The 19,110-nt window shown below is 41.2% G+C and overlaps 1 protein-coding gene across 2 annotated transcripts in view; it reads right to left on the bottom strand.

Moving 5' to 3' along the window:
• Positions 1–86: 86 nt before the first annotated feature.
• ipo13b (importin 13b) overlaps positions 87–19,110 on the bottom strand; it is a 46,949-nt gene continuing 27,925 nt past the window's right edge. The window contains exons 4-21 of one of the 2 annotated variants that reach the window (XM_056765051.1): positions 15,333–15,473; positions 13,761–13,902; positions 13,516–13,682; positions 13,307–13,427; positions 13,073–13,220; positions 11,355–11,536; positions 11,236–11,262; positions 10,438–10,572; positions 8,239–8,388; positions 8,075–8,155; positions 7,835–7,972; positions 7,664–7,760; positions 6,652–6,704; positions 4,055–4,121; positions 3,909–3,967; positions 1,666–1,755; positions 1,403–1,584; positions 87–1,327 (exon numbers count right to left, since the gene is read on the bottom strand). In XM_056765051.1, the coding sequence (XP_056621029.1) occupies positions 1,231–1,327; positions 1,403–1,584; positions 1,666–1,755; positions 3,909–3,967; positions 4,055–4,121; positions 6,652–6,704; positions 7,664–7,760; positions 7,835–7,972; positions 8,075–8,155; positions 8,239–8,388; positions 10,438–10,572; positions 11,236–11,262; positions 11,355–11,536; positions 13,073–13,220; positions 13,307–13,427; positions 13,516–13,682; positions 13,761–13,902; positions 15,333–15,473 (2,077 nt within the window). In that variant the 3' untranslated portion in view covers positions 87–1,230. Of the gene's footprint in view, positions 1,328–1,402; positions 1,585–1,665; positions 1,756–3,908; positions 3,968–4,054; positions 4,122–6,651; positions 6,705–7,663; positions 7,761–7,834; positions 7,973–8,074; positions 8,156–8,238; positions 8,389–10,437; positions 10,573–11,235; positions 11,263–11,354; positions 11,537–13,072; positions 13,221–13,306; positions 13,428–13,515; positions 13,683–13,760; positions 13,903–15,332; positions 15,474–19,110 lie in introns of those variants that run through there. The other variant, XR_008908706.1, reaches the window with a different exon arrangement.

The following is a 19,110-nucleotide window of genomic DNA, read 5'->3' as shown; positions in this document are numbered from 1 at the left end:
ATTGACCCGTAAGCTGGTTTTGTTGCATTGAATTTTGAAGCAGTCTTGTTTTTGACACACAAACAATAAGAACACAGAGACCAGTGTTGCCATCATGGATGTATTTAATAAATTAAAACAAGGTACAAAAAAGGAATAGCTCATGTACATTTGACTCCATCTCTCCCTTTATTCTCACTATACAATCACATTAAAACAGCCTCGTTCACTGGTCCACACCATCTCATATGTAACACAACACACATGCTACATGTCTGCAGGCAGCAGAAGGGTTAAACGAGAGAGAGAGAGAGACGTGATCGCGTTTCATGTCATGATAAGTGCACTGAGAAGTCATTAAACACACATCTGCACACACAAGCAATCATAAAGACACGTGTACACTGTTCCAATGTGAAAATTCTGTCAACTGAGACGAGCCCACGAGACACACACTTCAAGAGTACTCAATATAGACACGCTCTACACAGACGTCTGGACTCATTATTTGTTAAAGATGTGACGATGAGTCTAATGGCACTTGATCTTCAGCTACAGCAAAGTTCAACATTTGGAGTGTTTTGTTGAATTGTTCGGACATCAGCCCAAAAGACAGAAACAAGCATGAACAGAACTGTTGTATTTCTCTCTCTCCGTCTCATTTGTTGCGAGACATACTGCTGAGCTGATCTCTGAAGACATTCATCTGCTTTAGTAAACCAGCACAATATTTTGTCAGAATCAAGCGTGAGGTGTTAGACGGATAAAGCCGCAGAGAAGATTCATTCGGCGATGGTCCCTCTCTCTGTTAGCAGCACACAAACTTTACTACATTATTACAAGTGCATGTCGATATATGATATATATATTTATTTATATATATGTGTGTGTGTGTTTATATATATATATGCTGTTCAGCATCTCCAAAATCCAAAACACATTCAACTAACACTATTTCTCTGTTCAAACAGAATGGTCACAGGGAAACAGCCCAAGAGCCACGGAAGATCTAGAAGGTGAGCGAATCAAAGAACCGTTACAGCGAACATGCCGTGAGATGCAGGAAAGATGTTCAGATCGCCCGTCAGGCCTCAAAACACCAAACTATCCAGAGAGAGAGAAAGAGAGAGAAAGATCCCCGTCCTACACGCTTCTTTCCATCACAGTTCTTCTGACAGCGTGTCATTCACGTGTTGTGTTGCGGCAAAAGGGATTCTGGGAGTTCAGGTTTTCCTCAGAGTCTGTTTGCACTCAGTAGTCTGCGGCGTACTCGGTTCCGTGAAGTCCACGACACACCAGCGTGAACTCCTTCACGATGTCCTTCACACGACGCTTGTTCACTCGCTCCCTTCACACACAAAACACACAGATGAGTTTAGATTCATGTGACACGTAAACGTCCCGCCGCCGGACTGCTGCTCACCTGAGCACCTGCTGACTGAAGGTGTCCTTCTGTTCATCTGTCACGCGCGAGGACGGAAAGCCCGGAGATCTCAGAGCTTCTTTGAGCCACACCGTCAATAGAGAGAAGCAATGTTTGTTCAGACAGAAGAGAATCTCAGCGAACTGATCCATGAGGCAGCGAGACGACCCACCGCCGATCGCCTGATGACGAACACATGAAGGTTTGAGTGTGACAGCAAACTCTTAAGTTCTCGTTCATACCGACCGACAAACGTGACAAACCTCCAGTACGGCCGACAGCAGGAGTTTACCGTCTTCATGAAGGAGCCGAGCGACGGGAGGAACGTCTGCACAGCGCGGTATGAGTTCCGTCTGCACGTCAAACAACATTCAAAACTCATTTCATCAAACTCCACGTACACACAGGCTGCGATTAATGATTAAATGCCATCAATGAGAAGAAAAGTTTGTGTTACATCATATATCTGTGTACTGGCCATATTACAGAGTAAATCATAATCGTAATACTCATGTTTAAGACCTCATCAGCACTTCAAGTTTTAATCCTACATCGCCGACACTTTAACTTCAATTTACTATAAAAGTCTTTTTCTGGGTTCACACCAACCGCGCTCTTTATTACTTGCGGGAAAAGTTTGTCATTTTCAAGTGAGTGACGCGATCTGACAAATATTTTTTCACCTTCGCCGATGACGAGATTGACGTCCATTATCACCGCCCGATAAGCATCATTCGCACGCCTCCTGCGAGTTCACGTCTATATGGGTCTTTCCATTGACTTTGTATGTTATTTAATTGCGCAAAACGCTTAATTCGGGTTTGGTGTGAACCCAGTGTTAAGGTCCTTTTCACATTTGGCGACGTTTTTTATGAAGGACAAAATGTGATTGACACAATTAGGGATGCACCGATACTACTTTTTCCTTGCCGATCCGATTCCGATTCCGGATATCGGCCGATGCCGATCCTTATCCGATCTGATACTAGCACTGTTTTTCATGATCAAAGTAGACTTGCATATTTTATTGCCAGAGGTGGATAGTTCTTAAGCATGTTTACTTTTAAAATATCTGTACTTTATAAGAGTACTTTGGACAAAAAATACTTCCCTACAGTATGAAGCACATCATACTTACTCCACTACAGTCCATAAACAAATGTTTTTTTTTACTTTAAATCCGTGAGAACATTAAAATCTACCACTTTCCTTTACTTAAGTATTTTTACTTTTAAAAGTAGAAAAGTATGATTTTATAAATGTAATTAAGTAATGTATTAAACTTACAAAACAAAAATCTGGTCTGATAAAGCTTAGATACGTACAAAATGTTTATCAAATAAATCCGTGTTTCTTACACAAAGCTATCACATTATAAAAGTGTCCAAACTCGCACATGCACATCCTGGACACAAAATGATGCGCTTAATACATTCGCTTCTACGTTATTTAAAGTCATGCGTATCGGACGCAGAATGATGCGCTTAATGCACCCGCTTCCCTCACGAGCATCCCGGATTGAGATGATCCTGTTGTCGCGGGGATCTTTGCTTCCCAAGTTCAAAACAGTTATAAAACAAAGAGAAGAGATATGTTATGTGTTTAAATCATACACATTGCATCCATCCTAAAGTTAAAAGTTATGTATGAATGACGCATAACATAGACCGCGTCTATTATCTAGTGGTTATGAAGAATATTGAAAACTTTGTAACGAGTAACGTCCTGAATGTTCCCGGACACACGCATGCTGGATTGAGATTGACAAATGACCGCACCAGCGGAGGTCAGAGTTATTTATTTATGCTATATTGGTTTATTCCTCACATAAAGCTATCAAAATACATGACAACGAATACAGTGCATGACAACATTTATGGATTATTTCCTGATAGTTAGTCCTTTTTGAAGTTTTATAGTAACATCCACGGGTATCGCAACGGATCGGACTGAAGAGAACCCGTCAGTCCGATTCCCGATCCAGCAAAAAAGACCCGGATCGGCCCCAATTTCGATCCAGAGTATCGGATCGGTGCATCCAATGTGAGGTTGTATTTATCTTTAAACGTGCGGAAAATTCTGACGCAAATTACAGACTCAATCTGCCACGGCCTTTAGCCCCCGCGGACACCCTGTATTCATTTTGTACTTGTAAACACACATACTGTACATGTATTTATATATATATTAGGAAATATTTACATGTGTTTCTTTTTATTTACCAATAATTGAAATGATATATAAATGTTTATATTTGGTATTTTTCGTACGTGCTTACAAATAGAAAATAAATGTGAACCGTACACAGACGTCCAGTATATGATGTAAACACAAAGGTTTCTTCTGATGCCATTAATGGATCTTTTGACAGCTCTAGTTCACACTGAAGACTTCAACAACACATCTCTATGAAACTGATGATGGACAGGTTTTATTTAACCAGGTGAAATGATGTGAAAGTGACAGAAAGAACTGAACCTTCGTGCCGTTTCTCAGTCTGACTTACAAAGAAGAGGCACGTGGATTTAACTGTAGGAGCTTCAGGAAACTTTAGCGACAGCAGTCCTGCGGACGCAAATCACAGAGACATCAGAGACGAGACATCACGTACATGCGTGTGAAGAGTGATTTAGACGTGAGAAACAGACTTACCACAGTGGAACACGGCTTTCACGTCGAGACTCTCAGATAAATATAAATCAGGCTTCCGCTTGAGCGCCTACGAATCAGACAGAGCCAATGAACACAGCACATGACTTAAACCCCGCCCCCGGAACCCTGTCAATCACCCGGCTGCGCCCACCCGCCATCGCTCACTCCCTCTGTGTGCGTCTAAACTCTTCCAATGGCAACAGAAAAAAACTCAAACTCAATAGAAACTAAAGGTATGATGATTGATTCATTTCTTTTGTTTCTCTTTGATGGCTACTTCCTCTGCTCAGTTGCAACATAAATCTAAGTAACATGTAAGAATAAAGACAACTGATGCATTAAGAAACTTATTGAGGATGAGAGGATATCAGAGAAAGAGAGAGACAGAAGGAAGAAACTCATGAGGACCAAAGACGCAGAACACCAGAGGCGATTCATCAGACGTCACTGAGATGAAGGAGTTTAGGCCCTTCAGTGCTCGTGTGACCATGACAGACATACTGATGAGGGGATTCTCTCTCCTCGTGTCTTCATCAGCTCCTGAGGTGGTGAATCAGTGTGTGGTGTACACAGGTAAGGACACTGTTCACTGCAAGGGACACTTCACCCAAATATCAGATTTGCCCCCGTTGACTCCCATAGTAGGACAAAACACTTTCCTTTCCTTCCTCGTCATTATAATGCATTATAAAAGTAGTTTAAAAGAGTGGTAATGCACCTTTTAATGCATTGTTATGTCTTATAAATAATTGTTATTACAGTTAATACATTATAACACTTAGCAATTCATTGTTTAGAACTACATATAATGCATTACAACACACATTATGAAGAATTATAATGAATTTGACCCTTTAATAACTCTTTATAATTCACTATACATACATGCTTCAAGGAAAGTGTTACCAAATACTGTTCTGTTAAACACAAAAGAAGATATTTTGAAGAATGTGACTTTTGACTGTCGTTCTCATTTTTCCACCTATGGGAGTCAACGGGGGGCAAAATCTGTCTGGTTATAAGCATTCTTCCAAATATCTGCCTCTGTGTTCATCAGAACAAAGTCATTTTTACACATCTGGAGAGTAAATGATGACAGAATTTTTCATTTTTGGGTGAAGTGTCCCTGTGACGGGACTGTGTGAGTGCGTTCTGACACTTTAAAGTTGTTATTAATCAACAACCGGCAGAACTCACATCTCTCTGACTTCATTATTTGAAAGACTGGTTGAAGTAGACATGAGAAACACTTTCATAATTCGGTTAGCAACATTTGTTAATACAGAACATACATGAGCATTTGTCTTTTCAAAAGTTCTGTGGCTTTTCATGAAGTTCATCGAGTTGACTCGTGTGATTTCGTCTTCAAAACTTGTCGCGTGATGTCTGGTAAGGGAACACAGGAAGCATCGATGCTCCCTTGCTTTTGCAATGCATTGTGGGAAGTTTTAGGGAAGAAACATTTCAGTGCCCCGACTACTGAACAACAGAGCTGATGGAGACACAGGGTCTGTGATGTCTGCTGGGTTATAATCTCCTTCAACTCTGACCCTTGACATCCATATTTACACATTCATTACAAACCAGATCTAGTGTTTCTGTGTTTATACAGTATGAATTCTTCTCTTAAAGGAGTAGTTCACTTTCACAAGAAATGTTGATGATCATTTACTCGCCCTCATGTCATCAAAGATGTTTCTGTGTTTGTTTCTTAAGTGGAAAGGAAATGAAGGTTTTTGATGAAAACATTCCAGGATTTTTCTCCATATAGTGACTTCAATGGACTCCAAACACTTGAAGGTGAAAATGACAGTTTCAGTGCAGCTTCAAAGGACTTTAAACCACACCAGACCATGAATAAAGGTCTTATCTAGAGAAACCATCACTCATCTTCTTTAAAATAAGTTTTTTTAATAAGAGTCCATTGAAGTCACTATATGGAGAAAAATCCTGGAATGTTTTCATCAAAAACCTTCATTTCTTTTCCACTAAAGAAACAAACACAGAAACATCTTTGATGACATGAGGGTGAGTAAATGATCATCAACATTTAGTTGCTCCTTTAATATTAGAATTTGATCAAGATTCTAGAACGTACATGCACAACATCTTGATTTGTGTGAGTGAGTTGTTTACTTGGTATGTTATTATTAATATTATACTTTATCTACAGACTGGTGTTTGAACCGTGACAAAACCCTTGTGGACAGCGAGTGAAGACTACTTCACAACACGCATCTCTTCTGTGTTAATGTTAGTTTCTCACTTTGTGTGTGTGTGTCATGTTGGATAGCTCCGCCCCTCAAACCTGTCTATGATTGTGACAATACACTGTTCTGACTGACTGTGACATCTGATGTCAGAATAAAACATCACATATACGTCTTTCCTTGAAATCTTTTCACTTGGGTCCTAACTTGCGGCTCTCCACATGAGCTGTCAATCATCCGGCGGCGGGTCAACACCTCAGGTCGAGCAAAACGAGGGTCAAAAAAGAGGCGGTGACAGCGGACGGAGGGGAGGATAAAGAGACGAAGAAAGACAGCAAGAGAAAGAGTGAAACCCAAAGTGAATGAAATAAGAAACCAAAAACACACCTGAGCTTGGAGCTGCATAAATGAATCAACAATATCAGGATGATCCCTGGGCCCTAAAATATAATAAAGATGAAACTTAAGAAATAATAAGAATATATACAAACAGCAACAGAACAAATCCAACAGTCATGTGAAACGCGTGACAGAAGAAAGAGGAGAAGACGAACTAAAAACACAGATTAATGAATCCGTTCTGAACGACGGAGCAACAGAAACAGAAGTAAGGAGAGAAAGAAAAGAAACGTAAGAAAGGAAAGAAAGAGAAATCAAACTGTGGGTTTGGAGTGGGAACCCAGGAGGCACCTGGTACTGTCACTGCATTTGCTCTCTTTTCATTCGTGTCCTTGACCCCCCCCTTACTGTTCCCACACTCCAAACAAGACTCCGCCCACAAACCCAAACCTCACCCACCCGACTCCAACCCGCCCTTTCCCAGAAAACAAAGACACGGCCGGTCCTGACGGTCACCTGCTCGAGATAAACATGTTAGTGGTCACAGATAAACACAAGTGAAGAATGTGGGGATGTAACGGTTCACCGGTTGAAAATCCATTATGATATGTGACATTATAATCACCGCAGGACATGTTTTGAACAGCAGGGGCCGCTGTTTTTCTGCAAAATTGGTTCAAAAAAAGTTAGGACTAGCACAGACAAAGTCTTAAGTTTGTTTTCCATTAAAGACTTTTGTATTATGGAATTTTGACATAACGTATATTTTTATTTTACAAGGAATTGTGCAGCATTAGAGAAATAATAAAAGGGCGGTTGTTTATTTTAACTCATTCTGTACAAAAATTGGGATTAAACGCATCGTGAGATCAGAAGCGTTACATCCCTAGAAGACACACACACACACGTCTCTCAGATCCAAACCAACATCTCTATTCATCTGTGACACTCCTGAAGAGAAAGTGTCAAAATGTCTTCGTCGGTTCTGAGCGTGTGTGTGTGTACACACGTGTTAAACATCAAGCACATGGTTTCCTTCAGGTTCTCTGACTGTTTTTACCTTGCTGGAAGATGGTGAGCGTGACAGAAGTGACCAGTTCAAACAGATCTTTGATTGGTGGGAAATGATCCGTTTCGCTGGCAAATATATGAACCATCTGTAAACGCACATCAGAACATCATGAGAAGGATGAAAACAGCTCCAGTGATGAACACACAAACACTCACATACCTGACGGGTCAAATCCAGAGCTGACGCCTGAGGTATCGTTCTGTACATCTGACCCAACATCTCACTCAACTGAGACACCATCGGAGCAAAATCATGCAGGAGAGTTTTCACAGACTTCTCAAAGATAGCACACACCGCCTGACCGAGAGAGAGAGAGAGAGAGAGAGAGAGAGAGAGAGAGAAAGAGATAAAATGAACCTCGCTGTTGAGTTAAAGTGGACGTGATGAGATGATTCTTACCTCCACCACCTGTGAATCATTCAGCCATTTACTGAGAACAGTCTGGATTAAAGCAAAGACCTGCTGGAGCACCACCACCACCTGAAACACACACACACGATCACAGGTCAACATCTGCACAACTTCTGCATTAGGCTAACACAGAGGAGGTGGGAGGAGCTTACAGGATTGGGTCCGGTCTGAGGCGGGGCAGATTTAACGGGCGGGGCGCTCTCTCCTGACTCCTCCTCCTGTTTGCTGATGTCCAGTGTGGTGAAGAGATTGGACAGCAGACCCAGGATGTGAATAATGGCCAGTTTATTCGAGGGGTTCGGCTGAAATCACACAACAGCATCAGACAAAAGGACACACAGAGTGTGTCAATTCAATTCAATATATATTAGTGGTGGGCCGTTAACGGCGTTATCGCGCGTTAAAAAAAATGTCGCCGTTAATCTATTCTCAAAGTTGTGTTGGGAGCTGGGTCTATTCTACGCAAGCTATGATGACTTTCACCTTGATATTTTAGCGCGGATGTATACCAGCTTAACTGCACTGTACGGAGCGAGAACGAGATTTTCAACTCGCGTGATTCGTGTCATTCGCGGAAGCAGAAGCCGCCTCATCATCTCATAATCAGGGCTTCATTCGCGCGATTCAAGCAGCAAGTAGGTCTATTGGCTCTTTGCATTAACATATAAATCACTCGCGCTTGACACGCCATTCGCGTTTGGTATGATCACAACATAACGTTTCTGTGAAATTACCGCATCAAAAGTGACGTGCTAACATGGATGCAGCTATGAAGCCGCCGGGTTTGCTTCAGGGAATATTCATTTTTAAGAAGCTTCCCAATAGAAACATCGACAAGACTAAGGTTGTTTGCACCTTGTGCAATGCGGAATTGGTTTAAAAAAAACACTTTCTCTCAACAGGTAGTGGTCTAGCTTTAGTTGAAACCAGTAACTTTGTATTGAGATCTAATGTATTATGGCTCCTGTATGACACATCTCTTGTTGCTCTCTAACTCTTTGTAAGTCGCTTTGGATAAAAGCGTCTGCTAAATGACTAAATGTAAATGTACTATAGGAGCTCTTCCAGTCTCAAGTACCACCTAAACGGAAATCATCCCTTAGCTAATGCGGAAGTAAACACAAGTTCATCTTATTGAACATAATTTAATTTTCATCACCAATTATCATAGTAGAACAGCTTTCTCAAGCAGTTTGTGATGCATTTTGGAAACAGGAGATGAGCCCCTGGTCTAATGCGCCACCTGGTTTGAGAAACCCGTTCTCAAAGACTTACTTTTAGTCATTATTTGGGTAGCACACATATTATGAATGCCTTCGGCAGAATTAATCTTAAAATTAATCTAGATTAAGAAAATTAATCTATGCCCACCACTAATATATATATATATATATCTCTTTTCACAATGTGCATTATTCCAAAGCAGCTTTACAAGAAGAAACAAGAAAAATAGAAGAAAAAAAGGGTAAAACCCAGCACAGGTCATGGTGTTTATAGACCAAGCAACTGTGTGTGCTCGGAGCGCTGTGGGCGTATCAAAGAAATGTCAGTGATTATTATTTCTGTGCTCATTCTTGAGTGACACATTTCTGTCTGCTGCTGTAGAGGCGATCATTCACCAGCAGAGGTCACTGTGGGATCACATGATCACTGTCTGATTACTGAGGCTGATGTCATGTCTTACTGAGAGGAACCAGACAGCCCGGGGACATTAGAAAATCAGGTTTTATTATGTTTCAAAACTACATTTTACATTTCCTAAAGACTACCTTTAAAGTCCCAGTCAAATAAAAAATGACAATCGCTATTTTTTCATGAAATATTGCAGTGTTTATAGTAAACAGTTTATCAATGTGGGTCATTTTCTTAAAATCCATGTGCCCTCATAATCTTCAGTAATAATCTGAAAATGACTATAAAGTGACTATAGTCGGCTTGGGCGGAGCATCTGTTAACTCCTCCCCTTCAGCTGTCAGTTTGCTGCCGGTTCTATTTCAAAATGCAACGGCTGTTTTATACATCCAATCAAGTCGCAGAGAAAGATAAAAGCCATGCCCACCATTTTTTTAACATTCAAAATGCCTCAGAATATGAAATAACTTCCGGTTGACGGAGACTTGCTTGTGTAATTTTCACTGTTGTATGTGGTTGCCAAGGTGTTGCTATGCTGATCTGATAAATGGGAACATAGTTTAAGAGCAGAGAACTTGAGAACATTAGACTGTGGTGATTCAATCCGTGCCTGCTGAGAAATGTTCTGCTCATATACACACAGCGTCTGTTCAGGTGGATCCCGGCCAAACTGAGACCTGAGAGCAGAGAGAACAACAACAACACCGAGTGATTCTTACCGTCTCTTCTGCCAGTTTCTCAAGCTGCTGGATGTACGGAGTGATGAGAGAGTGAAGATTCTTTAAAATCTCCTGCACGGGCAACGCAGACAACAGAAACCCTAACGCCTGCATTAACCACATACACTGACTCGTCTGCAGAGAGAGAGACAGAGAGAGAGAGAGAGAGAGAATGATAGAGAGAGAGAGAATGATAGAGAGAATGATAGAGAGAGAGAGGGACAGATAGAGAGAGAGAGAGAGAGAGAGAATGATAGAGAGAGACAGAGAGAGAGAGAATGATAGAGAGAGAGAGACAGAGAGAGACAGAGAGAGAATGATAGAGAGAGAGAGAGAGAGAGAGAGAGAGAATGATAGAGAGAGAGAGATAGATAGAGAGAGAATGATAGAGAGAATGATAGAGAGAGAGAGAATGATAGAGAGAATGATAGAGAGAGAGAGAGAGAGAGACAGGGAGAGAGAGAGAGAGAGAGAGAGAGAGAGAGAGAGAGACAGAGAGAGCATGATAGAGAGAATGATAGAGAGAGACAGAGAGAGAGAGAGAGAGACAGAGAGAGAATGATAGAGAGAGAGAGAGACAGAGAGAGAGAGAGAATGATAGAGAGAGAGAGAGACAGAGAGACAGAGAGAGAGAGACAGAGAGAGAGACAGTGAGAGAGACAGTGAGAGAGAGAGAGACACAGGGAGAGAGAGAGACACAGGGAGAGAGAGAGAGAGAGAGAGAGAGAGAGAGTTTAACATCATAAAGTAAACATTAGCAGTACACTGATGGTAACTTTCTTGTCTGAACACACTCACCTTATGAATCTGTTTGATCAGCACCTCCTGTCATTAGAGAGAGAGAGAGAGAGAGAGAGTAAGAACAGTGCATGTGTTTCTCCTACACGCGTGTGTAATGACAGAAGTGTGTGTGTTACCTGTGACACAGCGACTATATTGCTGGCGTATGGAGGCAGGTCAAATTTACACTCTCTGCAGATCTTCTTGAGTGTTGAGACGCTGGAAACGGAGAGATCTGGATTCCCCAGCGCCTGTAACACCAGCGGCAGGACGCTGCTCAACATCACCGGATGATCTGCTAACCACTCGGCCAGAGCTCCTGCAGACAACACAACAGCATCACAACTCTCTCTGACCCAGAGAAAACACCACACATCATCACACACTCTTCATCACACACTCTTCATCACACACTCTTCATCACACACTCTTCATCACACACTCTTCATCACACACTCTTCATCACACACACACACGCACACACTCTTCATCACACACGCACACACTCTTCATCACACACGCACACACACTCTTCATCACACACTCTTCATCACACACGCACACACTCTTCATCACACACGCACACACTCTTCATCACACACACACACTTCATCACACACGCACACACACTTCATCACACACGAACACACACACTCTTCATCACACACGCACACACTGTTCATCACACACGCACACACACTTCATCACACACCCCACACTCTTCATCACACACACACGCACACACTCTTCATCACACACACACACACACACACACTCTTCATCACACACACACGCACACACTCTTCATCACACACACACACACACTCTTCATCACACACACACGCACACACTCTTCATCACACACACACGCACACACTCTTCATCACACACACACACACACACTCTTCATCACACACACACACACACTCTTCATCACACACCCCACACTCTTCATCACACACACACTCTTCATCACACACGCATACACACTTCATCACACACCCCACACTCTTCATCACACACACACACACACTCTTCATCACACACTCTTCATCACACACGCACACACTCTTCATCACACACGCACACACTCTTCATCACACACGCACACACACTTCATCACACACCCCACACTCTTCATCACACACACACACACTCTTCATCACACACCCCACACTCTTCATCACACACGCACACACACTCTTCATCACACACGCACACACTCTTCATCACACACGCACACACTCTTCATCACACACGCACACACTCTTCATCACACACGCACACACTCTTCATCACACACGCACACACTCTTCATCACACACGCACACACTCTTCATCACACACGCACACACTCTTCATCACACACGCACACACTCTTCATCACACACTCTTCATCACACACGCACACACTCTTCATCACACACGCACACACTCTTCATCACACACGCACACACTCTTCATCACACACGCACACACTCTTCATCACACACCCCACACTCTTCATCACACACCCACACACACTCTTCATCACACACACACACACACACTCTTCATCACACACACACACACTCTTCATCACACACACACACACACTCTTCATCACACACTCTTCATCACACACTCTTCATCACACACTCTTCATCACACACTCTTCATCACACACTCTTCATCACACACTCTTCATCACACACGCACACACTCTTCATCACACACGCACACACTCTTCATCACACACGCACACACTCTTCATCACACACACACACACACACACTCTTCATCACATCACACACAAACACACACACTCTTCATCACACACACACATACACACACACACACACACACACACACCCACCGATGGTGAACATGACAGTATCAGCCAGCTGAACGTTATTGATGTTGATTCTGGGGATGAGGCCGATGAGTCCTGGAATGACATCAGAGTAGTTGACGTCTATGGTTTCAGCGATGGACTGGAATCCATACAGCAGTGCTTCTGTGTGCTGGAGGAAAACATAACACAAGTCTCGTCAAACCTCATGAGGACCAGCGTGTGTTTCCGTCGTTGTGTATTTCATGATCTCCACACCTGCCATGATGATGTTTGTTCTGTGTTGGTCAGCAGTCGGCCCAGTTTCTCGTACAGATTACCGAGTAATTCAGCTCCCAGCATCTCATAGACGTACATCAACGTGTCAGATATATCCACCCTAACAGAACAGAGGTCAGGTCAAAGGTCAGCCGTCTGGATCTAACCCTCGGATGTAAAACACCACACAGACTCATGTTTTATGTTACCTGTAGATCCTGAACTGTTCTTTCTCATCTGATGACCAGGAAGCGTACTCTTCATCGGAAGGAAACTGAGCTTTATGAAGCAGAACATCCACCAGCTGAAAATACACCGGCCTGTACACCTGCAGATACACCTGCTGCCTCTCAGCCTCGAACGACATGATGTCATCCTGAAACACACACACACCTCTCAACACACCTGCACTGATCCCAGAGCGTTCTCTCATGATGTCAGAGCCCATGCTCACCTGTAGCGTGTACCAGAAGGTTAGCGTGAGTGAGCTGGTGGTCTCGTTGACGGGGTAGTGACCGGGGATACCCGTACAGAACATGATCATGTTCACCAAAGCCAGAAAACTCTGCCAGTGCTCCACCTGTTCTAACAGAGCTCTGAAACACAACAACACAACACAACACAGAAGACTTCACAACTAGGAACATTGAAATGACATTTCTCCACCTTGTTTGGTTTGCTTTCCAGACCCTTTGTTAAGGTCACTCTACAGTAAATAACATTAGTTATTTACAAACAAATCTTATCTTCGTCAAATAATTTCAATGTCATTAATAGTTATATTGTCAAAGCTTTAAAGGTTCTGTATGTAACATAGACACCTAGCGGTTGGTCTTGGTATCGCAGTCCAAATTCTAAATATTGGCTAGGGTTCGTCCCCAACCCTCCTGGTCCTCACACTGGACGTAAATTACATACAAAGTCAATGCAAAGACACATATAGATGTGAACTCAACGCAAACGGTGCGAATGACTCAAATCAGGCGGCCGATTGTCTTCCATGAAGGTTGAAAATATTTGACAGATAGGGTCACTCACGCCAAAATAATGAACTTTTCCCGACAGTAATGAAGAGAGTGGAACACATGTGGTGTGAACCCAGCATTACACTGTGTTTATTTGATCATTTATACGTTTACAGTGGTTTTGTTGATATAATGTAAATATAACTCAATCAGCAGCTTGTTTCAGAGGTTTTGTCCTCCGGAGGTCACATTTACGGACCATACTGCCGTCTCGTTTAAATAACCGTAATAGAATTGTCTATTACTCCCCAAAATTTGTGAAATAATTTGGTAATCATTTCTAACTTTGCAACATATTAGTGCAGGAAAGGGAGGAATCGGCTCTGACACAGATTGTTTATTTGCTGTGATTGTCGCTAACTGGCAACCGAGTGGACAAAACACACATTTTCAACTACTTTCATCAGAAAATCTTATTTTTGCCGTAAGAATAAAATGATATATGATAATACTCGTTCGCTCGTGTATTTATCTGTACATTATACTTTATGTGTGTAACAAGCACCTCGCATTCTTATATAGCCTATATATATTAGCATGTGATGTGATAAACACCATTTACAATCGCATTTTAGCTCAAATATTGACTTTTTGTGTGTTACTATGGCATAATACTTGTGACTCTCTGTGTTTCGAGTCACTTTGTGCCAGAATAAGGAAAAAAGCACTCTGTGTTTAATAATGAAAGCTTAAGTAAGTGAGCTAGACCTTATCATTATTAAATCAATATAAATATTCCTTAATGGCAAGTAAACATCAAAATGATGATTCTGGCTCAATACAACACACGTCACATGTGATACAACCACATGTATTGAACGTCTAACCCTTTGAGATTTAAGACAACCGTCTTCATTTTAAGATGATATTTACGAGAATTTGGATTTTTCTTAATTTTTATCCTGAGATCAATCTTGAAATTATTTTGGGGAATACATAACACTCCTGTCTTTATCTCACATCAGAATTTAAGGAAAATAGAAGAAAGAGCTGCTGTGTACCTGGAATGGTTTTCTCCCAGACTGACGGCGATTCGACAGATGCCGTGTGACGTCTCCATGTCTCCATTCTGTATGGCGTCTCGTAACTGTTCCTGAAGCCTTAGAACCTGCGGAACTAGCTTCAGTAGAGTGTTCACGTATCTGAAACGCAAACACAGAGACACGCGTGTGTCACACTTCATCCATGACCACACCATTCATATCCTGAACATCAACATGCATTCAATGACCGCACGGACGGTCAGGCAGATTATACAAACACTCATGACACACAACGATAAACTCATCATTACATCCTTATGAAATAAATCACATCCCTCAACTGAATGACATGAACAAGAGAAGAGTTCCTTACATTTAAGCTTGTGATGTTTAACGTTAATAGATCTAATAATTTTACATTTAATCTTCAAATTAAGGTAAAAAAAACTTTCTTAAACATTTTATGAATGATAGCCAACATTCTGATATTAGTACTGTTTCAACAAACCGGGCTTTCTGGCATAATCTTGTGTGTTTTTATTCATTCAACTTTATATTGATGTGCTGTCTGACAGAGATTGAGTGACGCAGCCTTTAGCCCGTGACTGTATACATCAGACTGGATCTCACGTTGCCTTTTGCCGCGTCCCACAGCTAGAAGCAGTCTTTCTTCACTGAACAAAGCAACTGTTTCAAAACGCCCATAAGTGGTTTTAAAAGTCTGTACACGAATAAGAGCATGATTGTATAATGTAAACTAGACAAAGGATGACACAACAAACAGATGCTGCGTTAATTGCGTTAAATATTTTAAACACGTTAATCTGAAAAATGAATCGCAATGGTTAACGTTGACGTCCCTAATTTCAAGACAATTTTGTCATCTTGAGGCCTCCCTGTTGAGAACCACAGATCTAGACTGGTTTATTTCTGCAGAATGTTTTCTTGTGAACCAGAATAAACATAATAAACTCTCGTGTGCACTCTTTCTGACACATCACGTCCTGCCGTCTCTGTGTTTCTACAATAATCTCTTCTCGTCTCCAGCAGACCATCAATATCAACATTCATCATTAACACACAGGACGTTCTTTCATTTGTTCTTTCATCAACTCAGCGATTCATCACAGAAATAAATCAATGAACCTCTGAGCAAACAAGAACACAACAGACGACAGCTGATTCATGACAGATATCATGACAGTGTTGTGATGAGTGTGTACAGCACCGCATGTTTCTACACAAGCATGAGCTCATGTCATGAAAAACAACACGTTATTTGGTCCATTCTTGGGTACATCATACTTATAAAGGTTGAGCTGAATTCAAGACCTAAACTAAGACATAAAAACTTCAAAACTAACAATTCCAACTTTACATTTTAATCATTATAAACCCATTATGTCATAGAGTTTGAATGTTTTACATTTACATTCACTGACCCGAGAAACAGATTATGGGTTGGATTTTTGCCTTTTGATAACCCTCATTTTTCATTTTGGCTCACATGAATGGTTATGTCTTACTTACATGAACAATAATAACCTTGAATGACTTTATTATAAGTACAACATTCACACGAGCATCTCATCTCTCTCTCTGCGTGTCTCTCTGTCTCTCTCTCTCTCTCTCTCTCTGTGTCTCTCTCTCTCTCTCTCTCTCTCTGTGTGTGTGTGTAATTACCCCGAAACACCAGGAGACAGATGAAACGAGTTGCCTAGCAACAGGATGCATTTGGTCCAATGGCATCCTCCCGAGAGGCTTGATTGTAATGTGTTTAAACAGTGAAAGAGGCAATGAGATAAGGTGACGGGGGGATATAGAGAGAGAGAGAGAGAGATAGAGGAAGAAGTAAAAGGATGAGCAAGAAAGAATAAAGGACAAAACAGAACAGTCAATGAACCCATGACCTTTGAATTCATTCTACACATGAAACACTGTCCTGTCTCACTGAAGAACCACTCTCACACAAATCAGTCTCCAGCGCTCGATACATGAGCTCTGTACTGATCATGTCTCTCTAAAGGTGACCTGCGTTTGTCAGGTGACGTATGACATCATGATGTTCATGTTACTGAGATGCATCACGACCTCCACATCTCTACAGTCAATGATACAATCACCTCTAAACACTACAGCATCCTCTCCCTCTCCCTCTCTCTCTCTCTCTCCCGACCAGAGCGTAAGACATCACTCCCTGGCTCTGTCTCCATGGAAACGGCAGCCAGCCATGAAAAAATCTGACCCACCCGCCCCTCTCTGATGCTTCTGTTTTGGTTAGTCTTTGTTTTCCGTCTGCCCAGTCTTTCTCTCTCTCTCTGTCTCCGTCACTTTTATCTCACCTGTGTTTCGTGTTCCAAAACAGCATCTCTCTCTCTCAATCTGTCCCTCTCTTTCTCTCTTTGTTTTGCTGTCTGTCTTCCATCTGCATCCTATAGTGCTTCCGAAGTTCTTAATCCAACTACATCAATCCAAATATGAAAGTCAACATTAAAAGTGCTTCAGCTTCAAATCGAAATTAAGACTTAAATGATAAACACTATTGGTTTTACAGAACACTAACTATATTCAGATTGTCTGTATGCAAATAATTTTTCTGAAAACGTTTAACTAAAATCATTATTTTCAGTAGAAATGACCTTTGAGATTGAGTCATTAAACCTGAAGTGCTTTCACAAACTGAACAACATTCAAGTCAAGTACACATTGTAGTACTGTATAGACAACAAAATTTTGTTGTTCAACAACAAAAAAAAAGTTATGTGGCCAAACTTAACTTCCAGTAGACCTCTGCAAAGAATCAATAACTGTCAGGTAGTTTTAATTTAAATTAATACAAGTGATGTACAATAAAATATGAATATAATCAATATTAATGTGAATAAAATCTAAAACAATATAAATATTACTAGCCACTGGACAAACCATTAACCAAACAAATACCAGAGGTTAACTTCAGCCAAGAGTGTGTGTCCGATGAAACCGTCTATATGTGGAGATAAATTATCTTACAAAGAGTTAAAAAAAAACAAATAACTTCAACTATACAGAGGAATGATCAGATACAGATCAGAGTGTCTTTTTCCAGCTGATGAACATTAGAACACTGACAGCCAATCAAAATCCACACAAATTTAAAGGGCTTATGCATTAACAGCAGTGTGTGAGCTTAAAACAAACCTACATTATCATTCGCTGGTGTTGATGTCAACAAAAGACTAAAACTAGGGATGTGCATTTTTCAATAATTTAATATTCGAATATGTGAGCTCATAAAAAACGAATATTCGAATATTCCATTCCATTTTCTACCGCTTATCCGAACTACCTCGGGTCACGGGGAGAATATTCGAATATTGGATAATTTAAATTAAGCTAATAACGACGTCATTTGTAACGTTTTTATTTAGTCACAATTTCACATCAAGAGTATAATTATCATTACATATTCATAATTAGGGATGGGTACCGAAACCCAGTACTTAATCGGTCCCGGGGCTAAATTATAAAAGACCGAAGTATCGATAAGCTCTGACGTTAACGGTTCTGCTGTCGGTACTGGAGAAATTAAGAAAAACATTATTTTATTGATAAATAGACGTTAACTAGCATATTTGAACTGACCAACCCTTTCTAATTTGCCATAATATTAAAGACATTTACCTGTTTTTTTCGTTATTCGCAATCTCACACGCGAAATGTCCGTCTGTCCCACACTACACAGAGCTCGCGCATAATAGAGTGACGATGGCGGAGAGAATCAAACGGTCTAAAGTATGGTTACATTTCACTCGAG

This window comes from Triplophysa dalaica, chromosome 13 (assembly GCF_015846415.1).
Source record: "Triplophysa dalaica isolate WHDGS20190420 chromosome 13, ASM1584641v1, whole genome shotgun sequence".
NCBI lineage: Eukaryota > Metazoa > Chordata > Actinopteri > Cypriniformes > Nemacheilidae > Triplophysa > Triplophysa dalaica.
Note: the sequence above shows the minus strand (reverse complement) of the source record. Positions and strands in the feature narration are given on the sequence as shown.